The 20,376-nt window shown below is 32.5% G+C and overlaps 1 protein-coding gene and 1 long non-coding RNA gene across 4 annotated transcripts; one reads left to right on the top strand and one right to left on the bottom strand.

The window, feature by feature from the left end:
• Positions 1-9,511: 9,511 nt before the first annotated feature.
• On the bottom strand, positions 9,512-10,644 carry LOC128283678 (uncharacterized). Its single transcript, XR_008274078.1, has 2 exons — positions 10,555-10,644; positions 9,512-10,082 (listed from the first exon to the last, which is right to left on the bottom strand). It is a non-coding gene; the product is annotated as an uncharacterized LOC128283678 (long non-coding RNA).
• Positions 10,645-15,143: 4,499 nt separating this feature from the next.
• LOC108463781 (adenylate kinase 4) lies at positions 15,144-17,205 on the top strand. Of its 3 annotated transcripts, none has more exons than XM_017763701.2 (7): positions 15,144-15,214; positions 15,321-15,439; positions 15,519-15,664; positions 15,760-15,879; positions 15,963-16,130; positions 16,647-16,736; positions 16,834-17,205. In XM_017763701.2, the coding sequence occupies exons 2-7, from the start codon at positions 15,328-15,330 to the stop codon at positions 16,933-16,935; spliced, it is 738 nt and encodes a 245-aa protein (XP_017619190.1). In that variant the 5' UTR covers positions 15,144-15,214; positions 15,321-15,327; the 3' UTR covers positions 16,936-17,205. The 3 variants fall into 3 exon arrangements, with proteins under 3 accessions (XP_017619190.1, XP_017619182.1, XP_017619198.1); XM_017763709.2 differs by having other exon boundaries at positions 15,188-15,242; XM_017763693.2 differs by having other exon boundaries at positions 15,181-15,439.
• Positions 17,206-20,376: the final 3,171 nt, after the last annotated feature.

Genomic DNA, 20,376 nt, shown 5'->3' with positions numbered 1-20,376 from the left:
CCATTCAACCTTCATTGAATCCAGCTTGCTAGTGTTGTGGGGCTGATAAAGAAACACTCATTCATGCTTTAAAGGACTACCCAACTGCGAGGGAGACACTGAAATGTAGAGGTCTTGACGAAAAATTGATCAGTAGTGTTTTTGATTGATGTATTGACTGGTTGGAGATGGCTTTGAGAATCCTTGATAAAAAAGCTATGGAAAACTTCATCGCCCTCATTTGGATCATAGAATAACAGAAATAACTTTACATTTTGTGGTAAATAAGAGGATGCAAGTACTATATGGAATATAGCTTTGACGTTAAGCAACGATTTCTGGATCCATAACTTAAACAAAAAACCGATGATCCATTGTCAACCTACTGGTCATAAATGGATAAAACTGCAGCGAGGGATGGTAAAAATAAATGTAGATGCTGTCATTGAAGAGGGGAAAATGGGGTTGGGTGTGATTATCAGGGATGAAGATGGTTTTTTTTTTGAGGGTATGGCTGCGTTAAAGATTTGACGTTTAACAGTGACTAGGCAGAAATGATGGCTATTGAGGAAGGAGTCAGCCTGGCAAAAAGCTTGAATTTGAAAAGGTGATAATGCTCTAGAATAACGTATTTTTATGTATTAATCATGTGTTTATTCTAGGCTTGAACCTACTAATTTGAGCTATTTATGTCTTTTTATCGATTAGGGACTGATTTGGAAACAAAAGCAAAATTAAGGAACAAAAGTGCAAATTTGGGAACACAATGGGCTGATATGCGACACAGGAAAAAGATTGTGCCACAAGTGCGAGCATGGAAGACACAAGGACCAAAAATGCAAAAAGAAGAAATTTTAATTTATAAGACTCCATTTTATTTATAATAGGATAATTAATATTAAGATAATTATTAGGATTATTTAATTTTAGGATTTGATTCTAATTATATTTATTTATCTTTAATTAAATGTATTTATCTTTTTAGAATTTAAGTTAAATTAGACTATCTCCCTAGCATTATAAATAGGGGGTGAAGTGACTTTATTTGGGGTTTATCTTTTTCTGTAAACACTCTCCTCCTGAAAGTCTAGGCTTTTATTTCTTCATATTTTCTTTCAATAAAATTCCCTTTTCCATTTTTATATTTATTTTCTTTTCCACAATTATCATGAGCCACTAAAACCTATCTAGCCGAAAGTTGTCAATATTCCCCAAAAAGGGTTCTTGAGGCCTAGAATCTGTACTTAGCCTTCTCGCCAAGTATTCATCATTTCTCCGCACTATGGGCTGACGCTTCTGTTCATGGCCCTTAAGAAGTAAGCTTTTTAGCATATGCAAATGCGGCCACTTTGTATGTTTTGGAAGGATTGCACAGTCGGTTCGTTAACTTATTGTGTCAGAGGTTGGCGAGACAAAGAGACAAAATGGCATGGGATTCGCCATTGAGAAGCGTTGATCTAGCATAGATTGCTGGCTAGAGTCAGGTTCCCTAATGTAACAGCCCGATTTTGGGCCTAGTCGGAACAGTGGTTTCGGGACCACTATTCCGAGGCCAGAGAAAATTATTTTAGTATTATTTTATGTGTTATAATATGATTTTATAAGTGCATGTTAATTTTGGTATATTAATGTTAGCGATTTCTAGTCCAATTCTGAACTCGTTGAGTTGAGTCCGAGTTCACTTATGGATGCGAATGTTCGAACTCGTTGAGTTAAGTCTGAGTTCGTGAGATGTAACTAGGCATCCGAGCTCGTTGAGTTGAGTCCGAGTTCACTTATGGATGCGAACGCCCGAGCTCGTTGAGTTGAGTCCGAGTTTACTTATGGGCGGGTTACATGGTAGCTTAGCTACATATGTGGCATTTATGTGCAAACTTTCCATGTATCCGAATTATATTCCGATGTGTTCAACGGGTAAAATTCTACTCAAATGGAGGAATACTCAAGATGAAAGGGACGTATTGGTAAATTTTTTGAAATGGATACTTTGAACAGGTATGTACTTAACCCTCGGGTTGAAAACTCGACATAACAACAATATGGTAAGATGATAAATGAAAATGTGATATGAATGTCTCGGTGATGATTATACAAACGATGTTGTATTAATGTTGTAAACATTGATAAAACAAGTTAATGAGTTGCTTATTGTTTTCATATGAACTTACTAAGCGAAAGCTTACCCACTTTTTTTTTTTTAAATCTAAATGTAACACCCCTCGCCCGTATCCGACGCCGGGACGGGGTTCGAGGTGTTACCTGACTTTTACTAACACTTCCATACTAAATAGGGCCATGAAATCTCAAATAATTAAAAACTTTTATTTTCACATACAATCTGTCCCATATACGGGCTTACGAGGCCCAAAACATATATCCGGAGTGGTTCGGGACCCAACCGAGAACTCATGAAAACTTAGAAAATCTCTTGCATCAAGGCTTCATACGTGTGGGTATAGAGCACACGCCAGGTGTGCTAGGGACACGCCTGTCCCAAACCCGTGTACAAAAACCTGGACAAATACAAGGCTATTTTCCAAGCCATTTTGTCACACTCACAATAGATACACACATACTTATACAATAATATACAACATGGCAAAATTAGGTACTTAAACATTCCTAACATGTCATGATTATGGCAATTTCACATGCAATAGATATCATAGATTTTACTCACATCTTTACCACATTCATACTATAATCATTATAAACTCACATAATACCATAGCACATGCATGCATAATTAAAAGAGATTTACAACCCCATAATCAAAATAGGCCAACACATATGGTTAAAGCCATATCACATACTCTAATATTTACAACATATTCTCAAGTTCACTACAAGCTGTCTTTCTGAGCAACGGTCACTAAATTATTTATATCTGGAGCTACGAAACTCAAAATTAAGTTCCGCTAATTTTACCTGAAACTAGACTCATTTATATTTCTTTCATAAAATTTCCAGAATTTTTGACTTAGCCAATTAGTACAGTTTATTCCTCAAGTTTGCTCCTGATTCACTGTCTGACAGTTTCAACCCTTCTGTACTAAAGTTCAATTATCTCATAGTACAGGATTCGAATAATGTTTTAATCTATTTCTCTTGAAACTAGACTCATTATTCTACTTACTAATTTTTTTCTAGAATTTTTCGTCAAGCCATTTAGTACATTTTATTAGTTAAAGTTTCCCCTGTTTCAGGGTATGACTACTCTGACCCCTGTGCACTACGAATCAAATTTCTCCATGTACAGAATTCCAATGACCATGCCGTTTGTTTCCCTTAAAAATAGACTTAATAAGGAATGTATGCAGGTAAGGTATTACTATTCATAATTTTTTTACAATTTACGTTGAATTTATAAAATTAGAACAGGGGATCTCAAATTCATTCAGACCCTATTTCACAAGAATTTAAATATCACACAATATAGAATTATGTTTCTTCCTCTATTTCTTTCATGTGAAAATAGACTCATTAAGCTTTAATCCCATATTTTATTCTGCCTCTAACTTATTTTCCACTATTTTTAGTGTATTTTCAAATTTACACTACTGCAGTAACTCAAATCTGTCAAGGCTAAGTTACTCATTCATGGTCATTGTTCATAATATTAATACAACACCATTTTATCCATCATGGTAAGAACACATGTTATGCATCATAGATCATCACATATCAAGGCATTCTCATAGGATTAGTATACATACTTGCACAACTCGTAACATAACTCGAGTGCATACTCACCAATGACTTACCTCATTGGGACCATCATCAACTCTTTCCTTGGATTGCTCGCTCGGAAAAGCCTTTGCACATAAGTGCCTCAATTGTAGCTAAAGCTACCTCATATCTCATGACATTTCAATGCTCACTCTCGAGCTAGTCATCTAGACTCATAATTCCTAGTGACATGTCACTCGTATCCTATTCTATTCCTAAGGTTCAAACGAAATTTTTCCTCGTCTATTAAGGCTTTGTCTTATCATATTTCTGTTAATCACATACACATTAATATCTGTACAATTCATGTAATGATAACATTTAAATACATGTATAGCATGGTATTGTTTACATACGAACTTACCTCGATACCACAAAGGTGAAAAGGACATACTCGTCCATAAATCGATTTCTTTCCGTTCTAGGTCCAAGTCTCAATTTTCATCATCTATAACATCACATTTAGCCTACCAATCAGTCACAATATTCATATGGGTCTAAAAATCATATTTTTACAAATTTTCATTTTGACCCCTAAAATTTTGCATATTTGTACTTTTGCCCCAATGCTCGTAAATTAATTTTTATCACATTTCTTTACTCCTTGAGTCTAGATGAACCATTTTCATAGCTATAGCAACTCATAATTTCAACTATTTTACACATTTACAACTCATTTTACAACTTAGCAATTTAGCCCCTTTTAAGGTATTTTCATGCAATTTCTTTCACAAAAGTTGTTTATTAGACAACTAGGACTCATAATTTTCCATAAAAACACAGCAAAAAACACATTTACTCTCATGGTAAAACCCTAGACTCTTCATCATTTTGCAAAATAATCCCCTCTTATGAAAGCTTATGCTTTAGGGGTTCCAAAAATACAAAAATCATCAAGCAAAGACATTAAAATCACTTACAAGCAAGGGAAATATGTTGCTGAAATTTTCCTGCTTCAAAACCCTTTCTTTGCTGCATATTTCGGTGAAGGGGAAGAGAAAAATGATAGCTTTTTCTTCTTCTTTTTTTATTTGTTAATAATAAAACTATTTTGTCTAATTTTGACTTTTCAACTATTTTGTCTCCCATGGCCAGCCATCACACTTTCAATGGCCTAATTTCACTTTAAAGACCCCCAATTTAAGATACAAGGCAATTTAACACCTTTAGGTATTAAAACACAACTTTTACTTTTTACGCGATTTAGTCCTTTTTGAAATTGGACTAGAAATCGCTAAAATTAATATACCAAAATTAACATGCACTTATAAAATCATATTATAACACATAAAATAATACTAAAATAATTTTCTCGGCCTCGGAATAGTGGTCCCAAAACCATCGTTCGATTAGGCCCAAAATCGGTCATTACATTTCTTCCCTTTTAGGGATTTTCGTCCCAAAATCTTACGAAAAAGTTGTTCTCTACTTTCACGAGTCACTTATATCTTTTCTCACAACTTACAAAACAACTCCGCACAAGCTCATACTCAAGATTTCCTTAGCTTTTCCATAGTTGAGGTATAAACCTCGAGCTCAATTTGAAACACCGAGACCGACATTCTTGGAACTATAAACTCGAAACATACAACTCAGGTCATATCTGTTGAATAATATATCTGTACATACTAAAATAATCATGGAGACTTCCATCATCAATCTTTCACAATTCAACTTGCATCTCTCCTTTTCCCGGAAATGAGAGACATCCCGATCTGAAATTCATAACAATCGTTTCTCATTTTCTTCCCATCATCATCATCGACAATAATAATCTCGAATACATTTGATATTCGGCTTTACCCTATAGACAATTCGACATCCTTTGAACGAATAGACAAGATATCTTGTGAACTCAGACTCAATTCTCAGATACCCGAGTTTCTCGATCTTGAAATCTTACTCAATTAATAGTAATAGAAACCGAAATCAAATCCTCCCCGCAATTCCAAATTAAAAGTCAAATCATCTTTGTACTTGTTTAATTTACCACTTATAGCCACATTTCTATACTCGATCATCAACTGTTTAGAAACTTTACTAACATGAATCAAATGATTCCAACTTCATAGATGTGGTCTTTTTATTAATCAGATAACTATACTTATAACATCTCTCGAACAAGAGAAATCCAACTAATATGTTTCCATAACATACTTTCAAGAATAAAACCCCATCATTTACATTTGACGACTACTTACCAAAGAACACGTAATCGTGTTCTCGAACCGAAGAATAAACTTAAATGCACATAACTCAGATCTACTTTTGCAGAATAACCATTCTTTACCCCAGGAATTTTAAAGAAATCTCGACACTAAAATCCCCACACTTCTATGGTCGAGCCAGAAGCTTAATCATAACAAATTCTAATATCGCAAGTCAAAGATTACTCGTAAAGATAAGCCAAGCTTGATAATTCTCGAAACAAGAACGAGAGAAAAGCCAATATAAGAAATTCCAAGATATAAAGACTCTACCAGAAATCCGAGAATATAATCCAGAAGAAAATAATAAATATGATCCGAAAAATCCCTCAGAGAAAACCAGAAGGAAACTACTGTCTATACGCTCTAGAATTTCTCGTAACAAAGATAATATAATTCTCTAATATGTATAAACCATAATCAATAGAACATCAGAATAATCTCATATAGATTTTTACTATCAACTTCATTCCAGTATATCAGAATAGAAATCTGAAGAGATGGGGAAATGTCGATCATAACTAACTGGACCAATAGAACTTTTCATCTAATATCACAGTCACTAGCATCCTCATACGATAGAATTTCCATTCGAAAGGGATAACCATACGTATTCCCCAGAATAGAGGAAAACATAGAATACTCAGAAGAGAAAGATAGCCATCACTTTATTTAATTGAATCCGTCATATTCAGACATCTGTGCAAGTCCGACATTATTCCTCTAACTAATTCTGTCTTCGCTAATCTCATACTATTCCATTATTGTACTCTTCACTTTCACTTTTGCAAGCTTATGCAACATATCTCTCGAAAATCTCATCGTATAACTCTATTCTGGTAAGGGGGCGAAGATTGTAAAGCCTCTAAACTTTTGATTCTCAAGCAAATACATATTCAACAACAACATAGCATTACACACATCGATTCAAACATTTCAAATTTCCAACTTGTTATGAACACATTTTCACATATCTCAGTAATACATGCAACTTTATTTCGTGCGAATATTAGCTAAACATAAGTGAATTTATCATAACTCAAACTTTCATTTCTTTTTCTCAAATTACCCTTAATGTTTTATCAAATTCTCATATTTAGTCTTAATCACTTGCCAATATTTATCAAATTGGAGAACGTCTTATGGTTTTGAGTACATCGCTACTTGATGCCATAGTTCAACTATGGTCTTGTACTAGCTCTCATCCATCTCAGATCGATGCCGTGTCTCGATGTGTCTTATCTTGACACATGTAACCGTGCTGATGCATGTCCCAGACATGTCTTACACTAGCACATCTCGTAGCCGACACATGTCCGGACATGTCGGACATTAGCTAACATCTCGAGGCCGATGCATGTCCTGCACATGTCTTACATCGCTCTCATATCGTGGTGATGCATGTCCTGACATGTCTTACACTAGCCCTCGCCTCAATGCCGATGCCATGTCCCATACATGGTCTTACACTGGCACACAAATCTCATGTATTGCCATGGTCCAACCATGGTATTTTTCGTCAATTCATTAGTGAACGATCGTACTCATTCCCTGCATTCCACCCAATTTGATCTTTCATTACAACTTTCATGCTATTGTGACATTTATGATTACAGAATCGAGATTATAAAGCATAACATTACTGCATCTTGACTTCATCAATCTAGACATAAATGTCAACCTCATGTATATATTGATTATTAATCATGCAATAAAAGCATTCATACATACATTCTGTCATTTCAAGCAAATTTCTTTCTTTTCCTAAACACTTGGCCAAATCAAGTTGGACATTTAACATCATATGAATACTAACATGCATAAAAGCATTTTTTCACAACTTAACTGTGTTTTACTCCACTATTTCACATTCTTTAACTCAAGAGTATCACATAGTGAATACTAGTTCATATGAAAATCATTAATATCTTTTCATACCTTTCCCATTTTCAGCATGTCACAAGCATGATCCAATAATCTCAACTTTACTCTTATCTTTATCAAGATTTGCTCGGTTCGAATTCATTCCTGTCTTAAACAACAGTTTTGTTAGGGCCGAGAGATATCACACTATCACGAGTAATACTATGGCATGTATAGCTAGACTCTCTTACGCTAGGTTAGTCTGAGAACCGACTAAACCATGCTCTGATACCACTAAATGTAACACCCCTCGCCCGCATCCGACGCCGGGACGGGGTTCGAGGTGCTACCTGACTTTTACTAACACTTCCATACTAAATAGGGCCATGAAATCTCAAATAATTAAAAACTTTTATTTTCACATACAATCTGTCCCATCTACGGGCTTACGAGGCCCAAAACATACGTCCGGAGTGGTTCGGGACCCAACTGAGAACTCATGAAAAACTTAAAAAATCTCTTGCATCAAGGCTTCATACGCCCGTGTGGGTATAGAGCACACGCCCGTGTGCTAGAGACACGCCCGTGTCCCAAACCCGTGTACAAAAACCTAGACAAATACAAGGCTATTTTCCAAGTCATTTTGTCACACTCACAATAGATACACACATACTTATACAACAACATACAACATGGCAAAATTAGGTACTTAAACATTCCTAACATGTCATGATTATGGCAATTTCACATGCAATAGATATAATAGATTTTACTCACATCTTTACCACATTCATACTATAATCATTATAAACTCATCACATAATACCATAGCATATGCATGCATAATTAAAATAGATTTACAACCCCATAATCAAAATAGGCCAACACATATGGTTAAAGCCATATCACATACTCTAATATTTACAACATATTCTCAAGTTTACTACAAGCTGTCTTTCTGAGCAATGGTCACTAAATTATTTATATATAGAGCTAAGAAACTCCAAATTAAGTTCCGTTAATTTTACCTGAAACTAGACTCATTTATATTTCTTTCATAAAATTTCCAGAATTTTTGACTCAGCCAATTAGTACAGTTTATTCCTCAAGTTTGCTCCTGATTCACTACCTGACAGTTTCAACCCTTCTGCACTAAAGTTCAATTATCTCATAGTAAAGGATTCGAATAATGTTCTCGTCTATTTCTCTTGAAACTAGACTCATATTTATACTTACTAATTTTCTTATAGAATTTTTTGTCAAGCCATTTAGTACATTTTATTAGTTAAAGTTTCCCCTATTTCAGGGTATGACTACTCTGACCCCTGTGCACTACGAATCGAATTTCTCCATGTACAGAATTCTAATGACCATGCTGTTTGTTTCCCTTAAAAATAGACTCAATAAGGAATGTACACAGGTAAGGTATGACTATTAATAATTTTTTTACAATTTACGGTGAATTTATAAAATCAGAACAGGGGATCTCAAATTCATTCAGACCCTGTTTCACAAGAATTTAAATATCACACAATATAGAATTATTTTTCTTCCTATATTTCTTTCATGTGAAAATAGACTCATTAAGCTTTAATCCCATATTTTATTCTGCCTCTAACTCATTTTCCACTATTTTTAGTGTATTTTCAAAGTTACACTACTGCAGTAACTCAAATCTGTCAAGGCTAAGTTACTCATTCATGGTCATTGTTCATAATATTAATACAACACCATTTTATCCATCATGGTAAGAACACATATTATGCATCATAGATCATCACATATCAAGGCATTCTCATAGGATTAGTATACATACTTGCACAACTCGTAACATAACTCGAGTGCATACTCACCAATGACTTACCTTATTGGGACCATCATCAACTCTTTCCTTGGATTGCCCGTTGAACACTTGGAATACTAATTGGATACTCGGAAAAGCCTTTGCACATAAGTGCCTCAATTGTAGCTAAAGCTACCTCATATCTCATGACATTTCAATGCTCACTCTCGAGCTAGTCATCTAGACTCATAATTCCTAGTGACATGTCACTCGTATCCTCTTCTATTCCTAAGGTTCAAACGGGATTTTTCCTCGTCTATTAAGGCTTTGTCTTATCATATTTCTATTAATCACATACACATTAATATCTGTACAATTCATGTAATGATAACATTTAAATACATGTATAGCATGGTATTGTTTACATACGAACTTACCTCGATACCACAAAGGTGAAAAGGACATACTCGTCCATAAATCGATTTCTTTCCGTTCTAGGTCCAAGTCTCAATTTTCATCATCTATAACATCACATTTAGCCTACCAATCAGTCACAATATTCATATGGGTCTAAAAATCATATTTTTACAAATTTTCATTTTGACCCCTAAACTTTTGCATATTTTCACTTTTGCCCCAATGCTCGTAAATTAATTTTTATCACATTTCTTTACTCCTTGAGTCTAGATGAACCATTTTCATAGCTATAGCAACTCATAATTTCAACTATTTTACACATTTACAACTCATTTTACAACTTAGCAATTTAGCCCTTTTAAAGGTATTTTCATGTAATTTCTTTCACAAAAGTTGTTTATTAGACAACTAGGACTCATAATCTTCCATAAAAACACAGCAAACAACACATTTAATCTCATGGTAAAACCCTAGACTCTTCATCATTTTGCAAAATAATCCCCTCTTATGAAAGCTTATGCTTTAGGGGTTCTAAAAATACAAAAATCATCAAGCAAATACATTAAAATCACTTACAAGCAAGGGAAATATGTTGCTGAAATTTTCCAGCTTTAAAACCCTTTCTTTGCTGCATATTTCGGTGAAGGGGAAGAGAAAAATGATAGCTTTTTCTTCTTCTTTTTTTTATTTGTTAATAATAAAACTATTTTGTCTAATTTTGACTTTTCAACTATTTTGTCTCCCATGGCCGGCCATCACACTTTCAATGGCCTAACTTCACTTTAAAGACCCCCAATTTAAGATACAAGGCAATTTAACACCTTTAGGTATTAAAACACAACTTTTACTTTTTACGCGATTTAGTCCTTTTTCAAATTGGACTAGAAATCGCTAAAATTAATATACCAAAATTAACATGCACTTATAAAATCATATTATAACACATAAAATAATACTAAAATAATTTTCTCTGGCCTCGGAATAGTGGTCCCGAAACCACTGTTCCGACTAGGCCCAAAATCGGACTGTTACACCTAATAAAAATCATAAGTCTAATCTTTGGAGCTGGTGGTCGTAGGCGTCCTCTTCCACTATAACTGGCTTACTTGAGTTGAGAAAGGTTATTTAAAAGCCGAGGATTGAACCCAAGGCGGAATGAGACAACTAGAGGCTGGAATCTACCAATAAGAATCACTTTTCCTTCAACTCTCTTTATTATTTTTATTATTTTTGTAATCACAATTTCAGTCAACTTTAGATTCTGTTTTTCCAAATCAAATCTTTAATTCTGTTATTTTTATTTTTTTCTATCACACAGGTTTTCTTGGAAACGATTCTACCCAGGATTTCGAGAAACAAGCATTCGTATAATCCGGTTCCTGAGGATTCGACCCTACTTCCCCTTTACTATTATTTTTATTATTTTTATTATTTTACAGGGAATAGGATATTTTTGGTGCTCTCAACGACGCATCAAAAGGGTTCAATTCGAGTCGACGGTGTAAATATAGTGAATAAAATTAATAGAAGGGATCAAGATATAACATTTTTGGGTCAGCGAGCTAAAGCCATTTATAAGAAGTTAAGGTCCTTTGAAAAAGTTGTCATCAAGTGGGCGCCTAGATCCAACAATAAGATTGCTGATTTTATTTGCAATTTTGTGTTGAGCAATAATTGTATTTGGAATTTCGATGTGAATTATCCAAAAGGGATTCACGATCTTGTAATTCTGGATGCTATTAATGAAAGCTAGGCCCCTGTGGCCTGTTTTGTTAAAAAAAAAAAACTCTAAAACGATTTTGGAGTTTTTAAAAAAAATTAGAAGGATATTTATTTAATTTTTAAAATATGTTTGCAAACATATAATTTTTAAATCTAAAATGTTGAAAAGATAGTTTTTAAAAATTAAAATTGGAATATCACTTTATCAATAGTGTTAGGAGTTAAATTGTTTTGAAAAATGTTTCAAAACAACATATTTGTATACATTTTATAATTTTTTTTAAATTTAAAACTTGTTTCAAAATTTTTAAGCTATTTTATATTTAACACTAATTTTTAAATACAATATAAAATAAATTATCAAAAGTTGCATGCATTTTAAAAGTTTTAGAAATTTGAAATACTATTTTTAGAATAATTTTACAAGTTTTTAAAGCTCAAATTTTGTCTATAATTTATTCTAATAAAAGTTTTAAACAGCTAAATAAAATATATGCTATCAAAATTTAAATAAGTTTAAAGCAAATTTTATGACAGGCACTATTTAATATTTTTAATTTTATTTAAATAATAACATTTTATAAAATACATGAGCAACCCGTCATATAATATGGATGAAGACAAATATTATTTATTTTAATATTTATTTTGTAATCGTACTTATTAAATGATTACTCCTCTACGTTTAAAAATAAGTTCATATATCCCATGCATTAAATTGTGTATAGTATAAAATAAATTTAATAATAGTTAAATTATATAAAATTTTGAATTACATATATTATTAAAATTTATTCATAGTGTTGGAAAAATTCAGTTTAGACATCGATTTTGTTGTATGGCGAAAAATTAAATTTTTTCTAAAAACTAAGTGGTTGTGTTACTTATAACAATAAAACCTTCCTCGAATTGTTACATGTGTTTGGAATAGGTGGTCTAGATCATTTCCTAGCTTTCTACTAACATGGTCTTCTTTGCTATTCTTGAATCCTCAGTTTACTTAAGGTGTGGGCTCCAATTCACGAAGTAATAAATTCAATGAAAACTTAACAATTTTCGGGTGGGAAAAATTAAATCTCTATTTAGAGACAAAAACAAAAACTGAACTCTTTAGAAAATATAATTTATGTATGAATAAATTACTCCTATTTTCCATCAGAGTAGCAACATTCTATATGTGTATGTTTTGGCTTAAACTATATCCCTATATTTAGAGAAATAATACAAGAGTTCTAGTTGAACAAGAAAAAAAAAAAAAAAGAAATACACATAATTCCCTATTGGGACTACGTACGGGTGGTGGCACCCCCTTTTCTGGAAGTTAGGGTTGTTACCCATCCTATGTGAGATGGGTCATTTGGCCTATCTCATATGTTGGGTATAATTATGTGTTATATGGACTTTTAATCAACTCATATAATTTATTTAACTCAATTGCTAATTTTTGTTTCTCAAAATATTATTTATTTAATAAATTTAATTAAAATTTCTAATTAAATTATTTTTTTCAATCTAATTTTGATTTCGTTAAAATCATAAATTTCACTATTTAATTTCAATTAATTAAATAGTAATTTAAAAAAATTAATTTAATCTTCAAATCATTTCTTGTTCATAGCAAGATAACGCATTCATCATGGATATAGTGATACAACATTTTTCTATTTTCCACCATCATCATCTTCATTCAAGACTAAGGGTTTTATGGTTTAGTAAGATAATGTTTGTTTAGAGAAAGGAAGCTTTAATTAAAGTAAGAAATCATATTTCCATCATCTCCACCATAGTTATTTAAGATTTTTAGCATGATAAAGAACTAATTTAATAAAGAATGTAATTCATAACCATGGATATTGTTGCTATAATTTAAAATAAAATATAAAAATCAATTCTACTAGAAACTTGATTTTTATTACAAAATATTATTATAACATGTGATTGTTATAGAGAGGGCTATATATGATTTTGAATTAAAGAATTAGTATAATTAATAGATGAGGTGAATAAGTGAATTAAAACTTGATTCCATGTCTTGAAGTAGTTAATAAACATGATAGTTTAATAATAAATGGATTTTAAGGTATAGTCAGAAAAGAAAGTGTTATTAAATGATAAAATTCTATTAAAAATCATAAATGAGCAAAATATGATACTTCATTTTAACAAAGTGGAATACTGATAAAAGTTAAAAATGAAGTGAATCTTATGTGTTGGCTTGATGGTTAAAGTGTTCATCGCCCCAAATGTAACTTGAGTTCGAGTTGTGGTAGTTACATTTTATAGAATTAAATATATTAAAATGTAAATATTATAGAATAAAAATAATAAAATATATAATCGTTAAGGGTTAAATATGTTATTATATCAATTTTAAAACTATCACGACATCAATCTATCAAAGATTTAATGGAAAAAGATAATTGAAAAAATTCAATTAGTTGAATAATTATTTTAAAATTTTTATAATTGGGTGGTGAAAGTGAAATTAAACCATAATTAAGTCATCGCTTACCAAAAATATAATTAAACTAGTAAAAGAAAAATAAATATTTTAAGTATTTGAGGAGGTAGACTACTGAACGGGCCCGTCGCTGAATTCAAACTATCCACAATTAAATTAAGAAAAGAAAGAAAAACTCGAGAATGTCAAAAAGCCCAAAGTCGCCTAAGGAAGGCAGGGACATGGACAGCTGTAGTGGTAAAGGACAATAGCGGCAATTTGAAGCAGGATAAGAGGGTAAAACAGAAAAAAGGAAACAAAAACATTGGGAAGTGGGACAGAGTGTGAGTGATCTAACGTCGGCGTTTCCATATTAAAAAAAGAGGTTTTATTCTGTATTTCGCCCTTTTAGTTTATGAAAATGAATTAATTTATCAAAACCTGATCCTCATATTTTAGAAAACTACAATTTATCCGGTTGTTGATAAGCATGTGCCCTTAAACAGTTAATTTTTGCTGAGTTTTTTACATGTAAATTGTTTATCCGTTGATTTTTACGATTATATTTATTATATAATCTTTAATTGAGTTGATATTTCGGATTAATTTAATATCAATTAAATTATAAAAAGATTAATATATTTTTTAAATGATAAATACTATTATTCTGAAGATTTTGTCTTTTCATACTTAAACAACTAATAATCACATATCTAATGATTGGATACATGTTTAATAAGCTTTATAAACACATTGTTTACTCCTTTGCCTATAATCATTGTTGAACAAATTTTAAAAGAAATTATGTTTTAAATAAAATGTTTTCTTTTACACACATTGTCAATGTGACATAATTTAGTAAGTTATTAAATTGTTAATTTTAGACTAATGATATCACAAAAGGTTTAGCAAATGGACTAACTTGTCAATTTTGTAAAATATGAGAACTAAATTCTAATAAATTAGGGTAAATAAATTAATTTATCAATTCTTATAAACTAGAGGATTGAAATTCTAATTTAAACCTTAAAAAGCCAGTACAACAACTCTCTTCTCTTACCAAAAGCTTTGAAGGTAAAAAAACAGGACATCATCTTCAATGGTTCCACCTACCTCCTTCCTCTTCATATAGTCTTTCAGTTTGGTGTTGTGTATAACATTCATAGTAATATTTTTTCAGAAAGAAAATGGCGGATTCTGCTGTGGCTTTGGAGGATGTTGCTTCCGTTGATATCATGACTGAGCTACTTCGCCGTTTCAAGTGCTCCTCCAAACCAGACAAACGCCTCATTCTCATTGGTTCGTTTCTTGGTTTTTCTAGTGTTTGCTTCAATTTTTTCTTAGGGTGATTGAAGTGACAAAATTCAATGAATTGCAGGCCCCCCTGGATCTGGAAAGGGCACACAGTCGCCTATGATTAAGGATGATTACTGCTTGTGCCATTTAGCCACAGGTGATATGCTCAGAGCTGCAGTTGCTGCCAAAACACCTCTTGGTATTAAGGCCAAAGAAGCCATGGATAAAGTAACATCATATCTTTCCCCTTACTGGATAGTCAGATCCATTATTAATCTAACTGTGAAGTATAATATTAGGACATGTGCTTTGTTTGATGTTAGGGTGAACTTGTCTCTGATGATTTGGTGGTTGGGATAATTGATGAAGCCATGAAGAAAACCTCTTGCCAAAAAGGTTTCATTTTAGATGGTTTTCCAAGGACTGTCGTTCAAGCACAGAAGGTGCCCTTCTTTTCATTTCCCTTTTAATCTTTTGGGGTTACTCTTGGGGTCTTTTAACCTTGTTTCTTATGTTTGATGTATAGCTTGATGAGATGCTTGAGAAGCAGGGAACTAAGATCGACAAGGTGTTGAACTTTGCCATCGATGATTCCATATTGGAAGAGAGGATCACCGGTCGTTGGATTCATCCTTCTAGCGGCCGAACCTACCACACCAAATTTGCACCTCCCAAAGTTCCTGGTCTTGATGATGTAGGTTTCCTTTTTCATTTATCTTTTCTATTAAATTATTATGGATACAGAATGAATCTGCAAGCTCCGGCTGGATCTTTATACCTTTGTCTTTGTTTGCAAACGGTTTTGAGTTGATTAAGCAAATAAAGGATATGACACGCATTCTCTTTGATATACTTAAAAGAGTTTTTGGTTAAGGCTCATTTATTTGGACTGATGCATTACCTGATCCATCAATTTTCATCACATATGTAAGAGGAATCTGCAGGTTTTAGGGTTGTGTTTTTGAAATATGATGATGCACTTTCTAGGAATATGTAAAACCGGATTCTTCAGGCCAATGAGGCCTTGACTCAGTTGGCAAATGTGGAGGCCTTGGGTCTTGAGTGTCCAGGTTCAAGACTTACCATGTGTAGGTCTCTGAGTTTCATAGTTTTAGTCTAGTTAGTCCCAATTTATTGATTTTAATCTGGATTGTATCAGTTCTTAGTTGGTTTGTGCTGTAACACGTTTTGTTCTAACTGTACATTGAAGGTCACTGGGGAGCCATTGATTCAAAGAAAAGATGACACCCCAGCAGTTCTCAAGTCAAGGCTAGAGGCTTTTCATCGACAGACTGAGCCGGTATGCTTGTTTCCTCCATGGAATATAACAAAATTCACTCAACTCATGTGGCTGTGATGACCTTATAAACAAATTCTGATAGTTTGACGATATGCAGGTAATCGATTATTATGGTAGCAAAGGTATTCTTGCCAATCTTCCTGCGGAGAAACCTCCAAAAGAGGTCACTTCTGAGGTTCAGAAGGTTCTTTCTTCATAGGACTTGATCCTACCTCTTTCATTTATTTTGTTCTCAAATTTTTGTTGACCATTTCGAATTAAACCGATACATTGTCGGCAAACCGTTGTTTACATTTCAAAAATGAGTATTTACTGGTTTTGGGAGACTCCAAGGGGGTTCCCCCCCCCCCCCCCCAACAAAATAATAGTTTACTACAGGTTTTGTAGTGACATTGAAGAGGTTAAATTTCTGAGTTCTGTTCCCATTTTTGTAGTGGCAATATCCTTCTCATATTCGTTTTAGCCAAAACCATCCTTTTCATATTTAATTCATCCGTCTTAATCATTCTTATTTATTATCAATGTTATCAATCAATTATATTGTCTTAAAGACTAAGGATCACTTTCATGAAAAGTTAGATTATATTTTGCTTACTTCATTAAAAGTGAAGAAATTGGATAAATTAATTTATATATATTAGATCAAAAGTAAATTGATAATTTTTTAAAAAATTATTTTTATTGTTAAAATTGATGTGATTGGCGGAATAATCAAATAGTTACACATATAATGTCATGTGTTCCTCAAGCTAATATATTAACAATAGAAATGGGTAAAATTTTAACAAAAAAAGTAATTTATACTTTACTAAAATATATATAGATTAATTTACTCATTTATTAAATAAAAAAGCATAAAATATAATATTTTAACATCGGTGATAAGTAACAGAATGCAAGAACCGATGTTGGGCTACACTCAAATACTTGAAATTCAAGATTGTAGTGATAATCACATAAAACGTTTGATATTTTCACTCACACTGTCTCTCTATATCTATTCTTACAAAGTAATTTTCCCCAAAGCAAAGTCACCTTTTAATAATTAAAAAACTAATATAATTTGCATTGCAGTTAAAAGTATGATTATTATTAAAAGTGATGTGAAATGAAAGTGTCTTTTTTTCTTCAGTTTGTTGCAAATTGCTTATTACTTAAATTTACCATTTTTTTTATTCTTTTTTATTTTGGAGTGGGAAAAAGGGATTTAATTTGGTGCTTTTTACTTTTTGTTAAAAGAGGATGGTGCTTTTTATATGGTTACGAAAAATGAGTGAATAAATGTTTGCCAAGATTTTTGTTTTTGTTGGAGTGATGGATGGTTGTATATGATTATAATATTAGTTACAAATTAAAAGACACTCCATCTCCAGGGGCGAAGTCAGAAAATTTTTTTAGGGGAGACCGGATGAAATTTTAATTTTTTATAGTTTATATCTTTATAATTTATAAAGGATTAAATCAAATTTTTATAATTTTAGGGGGGCCAATGTGTAATTCTACTTTTACTAATTTAAAATTTTAAAAAGTTTTAAGGGTCTAAAATATAATTTTACATTTTAGGGGGAGCCAGGGCCCATGCCAACCCCCCTGACTACGTCCCTGTCCACCTCAAAAATAAGTGAAACATAAAGAATGAGGAAAACATATTTACTGTTTTTTTCAAGTAGACTCCAAAAAAAAAATTTATTACAGCATCCACATATTTTAAAACAAAACAAAATATTAATTGGGAATTTAAAAGGAAAACAAAAACTAATTTTCTTTTAAGAAAAATTATAAAATGAAAAAGAGAAATTAGGAATTTGGTGGTTCTCTTTACTAATATGTGTGAGAAAAATGTGTCATTTTTTTATATTTATGAGTTTTTAATTCAAGATGCTTATAAACGTCTTCAAATTTTTCGCCCTCTTAAAATTAGGGTAATTCTTATAATATGAATGCAGCATCTCGAAATTCATGGGTGCTTAGTTTATTATGGTATATTTAAAATTTTAAAGCTACCAATTAGTCTAATTTTGAAACAATAGAGGATAAAATTTAATCATTCTAAACAATTCTTTAAAAAAAAAAGGGATAATATAATCTAATTAAATTTTAGCAGTAACTCAAATGGAATTGGCATACGTGGGTGCCGAGTTTTACTTAAAAACCCTAGCATAACCTTGATTTTAAAATCTATAAATAAGGAGTCGAAGTTGTCAAATTTTCATAGAAAATAAAACAAATTGTCTCCTATGTTCTACCATAAACCCTGCATAGCCAAGTATCTTGAAATTGCAATTTCCAAGCATATCATAACAGTTGCCCACCTATTGAGATCCAAACGAAGACATGTTGCCAAGAATGCAGTGACATGGAGTATTCTCTTGTGACTCTACTTCCCGGTAATATGAATATAGGTTTGCCTGATGACAAAATAGTTGCCACACCCGGTTCTCCTAAGGACTTGAATTTAAAGAAAAGACGGGGAGCTGATTAAATAGAAATTTTTAGTGGCTGATGAGCAATTAGTTGGGTTTCAATTCTGGATTGGTTAAGATGGAATAAACTAATTTCATAGTGGGAGACATAATGATAGCCAGTGAATTGCTAATTAAGATTTAGAGACCATGTAGAGGAATTATATAATTGGGTGAGAAGGGATATTTTTGCTAAAGGAATTCCTCTCAATTCTGTTTTCAATTTCCTCTCATCTACATCGTATTCTTTGACTGTTTCGAAGAAAAGGAAAAATCAGGAGAACTCTGCATGAAGCAATAATCATGATATTTGAAGTCTAGAAGTAGAGAATTTGAGAAACTGACAAGCTTTCCTATCTTTCTGTACTTATGGATTGGGGGAAAAGTAAAAGTATGAATTTCCTAACAAGATTTTGTAAACTGGGTTCTAGGTTTTAAAGGCTTGAATGCTTTCAATTTAATCTATATATGGTTGTTGTGCTTAGCTACCAAGTTGATGAAGGCTCTAGCATTTGGAAAAGCTAAGTTAACAAGGAATAAGGAGTTCAAGTGAGTTTTTGTGCTCTGCCCCTAGGTGATCATTGATAATGCACTGCTTAAATGATTTGTGTTTGAGTTTGTCTGAAATTGTTTTTGTGTATGGAAATGGTAATAAGAATGCTGAGTATGAATAATACCGTGTAAGTATGTATGCTAGATGTTAAGTTTATTGACTAAGTAATTAATGGCGTACTGTATAATATAGTAATAAGTGTAATGACTTGAGTGATATGCATGTTTATTATATGTGGAGTAAGGAGGGGATTATATTGACAGGTTATTTGAAGATAGGAAAAATTGGCGTAATAGAAGAATGAGCGGACTGAAATTGGGATTCAAAGGAGTTTGGGCATCATTGTGAAATGGTATCTACTGGCTAGCTAGAGCGACATCGTGACAATGGTCTATCAAGTTTATGGAGTGACACCGCGACGGGGGTTATCATCTAGTCCTTCGAGGCAACATCGTGTAAACGATATATAGGTCATTTGAGGCAAACCTCGAAAGGGGTTTATCGATTCTTCAAAATCAAAAGACCATGGTTAAACCATGACATTATTCAGGGGTAAGTAGATACAACTCATGAAAATAATCGAGTCTACAAAGAAGACGAATAAGAAGCCTATCAAGGCATAAAA

This window comes from Gossypium arboreum, chromosome 2, assembly GCF_025698485.1.
Source record: "Gossypium arboreum isolate Shixiya-1 chromosome 2, ASM2569848v2, whole genome shotgun sequence".
Taxonomy (NCBI): Eukaryota; Viridiplantae; Streptophyta; class Magnoliopsida; order Malvales; family Malvaceae; genus Gossypium; species Gossypium arboreum.
The sequence above is the reverse complement of the archived record's forward strand: the minus strand, read 5'-3'. Positions and strand labels throughout refer to the sequence as shown.

What these genes read in the sequence shown, in the direction of transcription:
- LOC108463781 (XM_017763701.2), top strand. Translation starts at nt 15,328, where the DNA reads ATGGCGGATTCTGCTGTGGCTTTGGAGGATGTTGCTTCCGTTGATATC. An exon ending in CAAACGCCTCATTCTCATTG is followed by an intron (nt 15,440 to 15,518) that starts GTTCGTTTCTTG and finishes AATGAATTGCAG; the next exon opens with GCCCCCCTGGATCTGGAAAG. An exon ending in CCAAAGAAGCCATGGATAAA is followed by an intron (nt 15,665 to 15,759) that starts GTAACATCATAT and finishes GTTTGATGTTAG; the next exon opens with GGTGAACTTGTCTCTGATGA.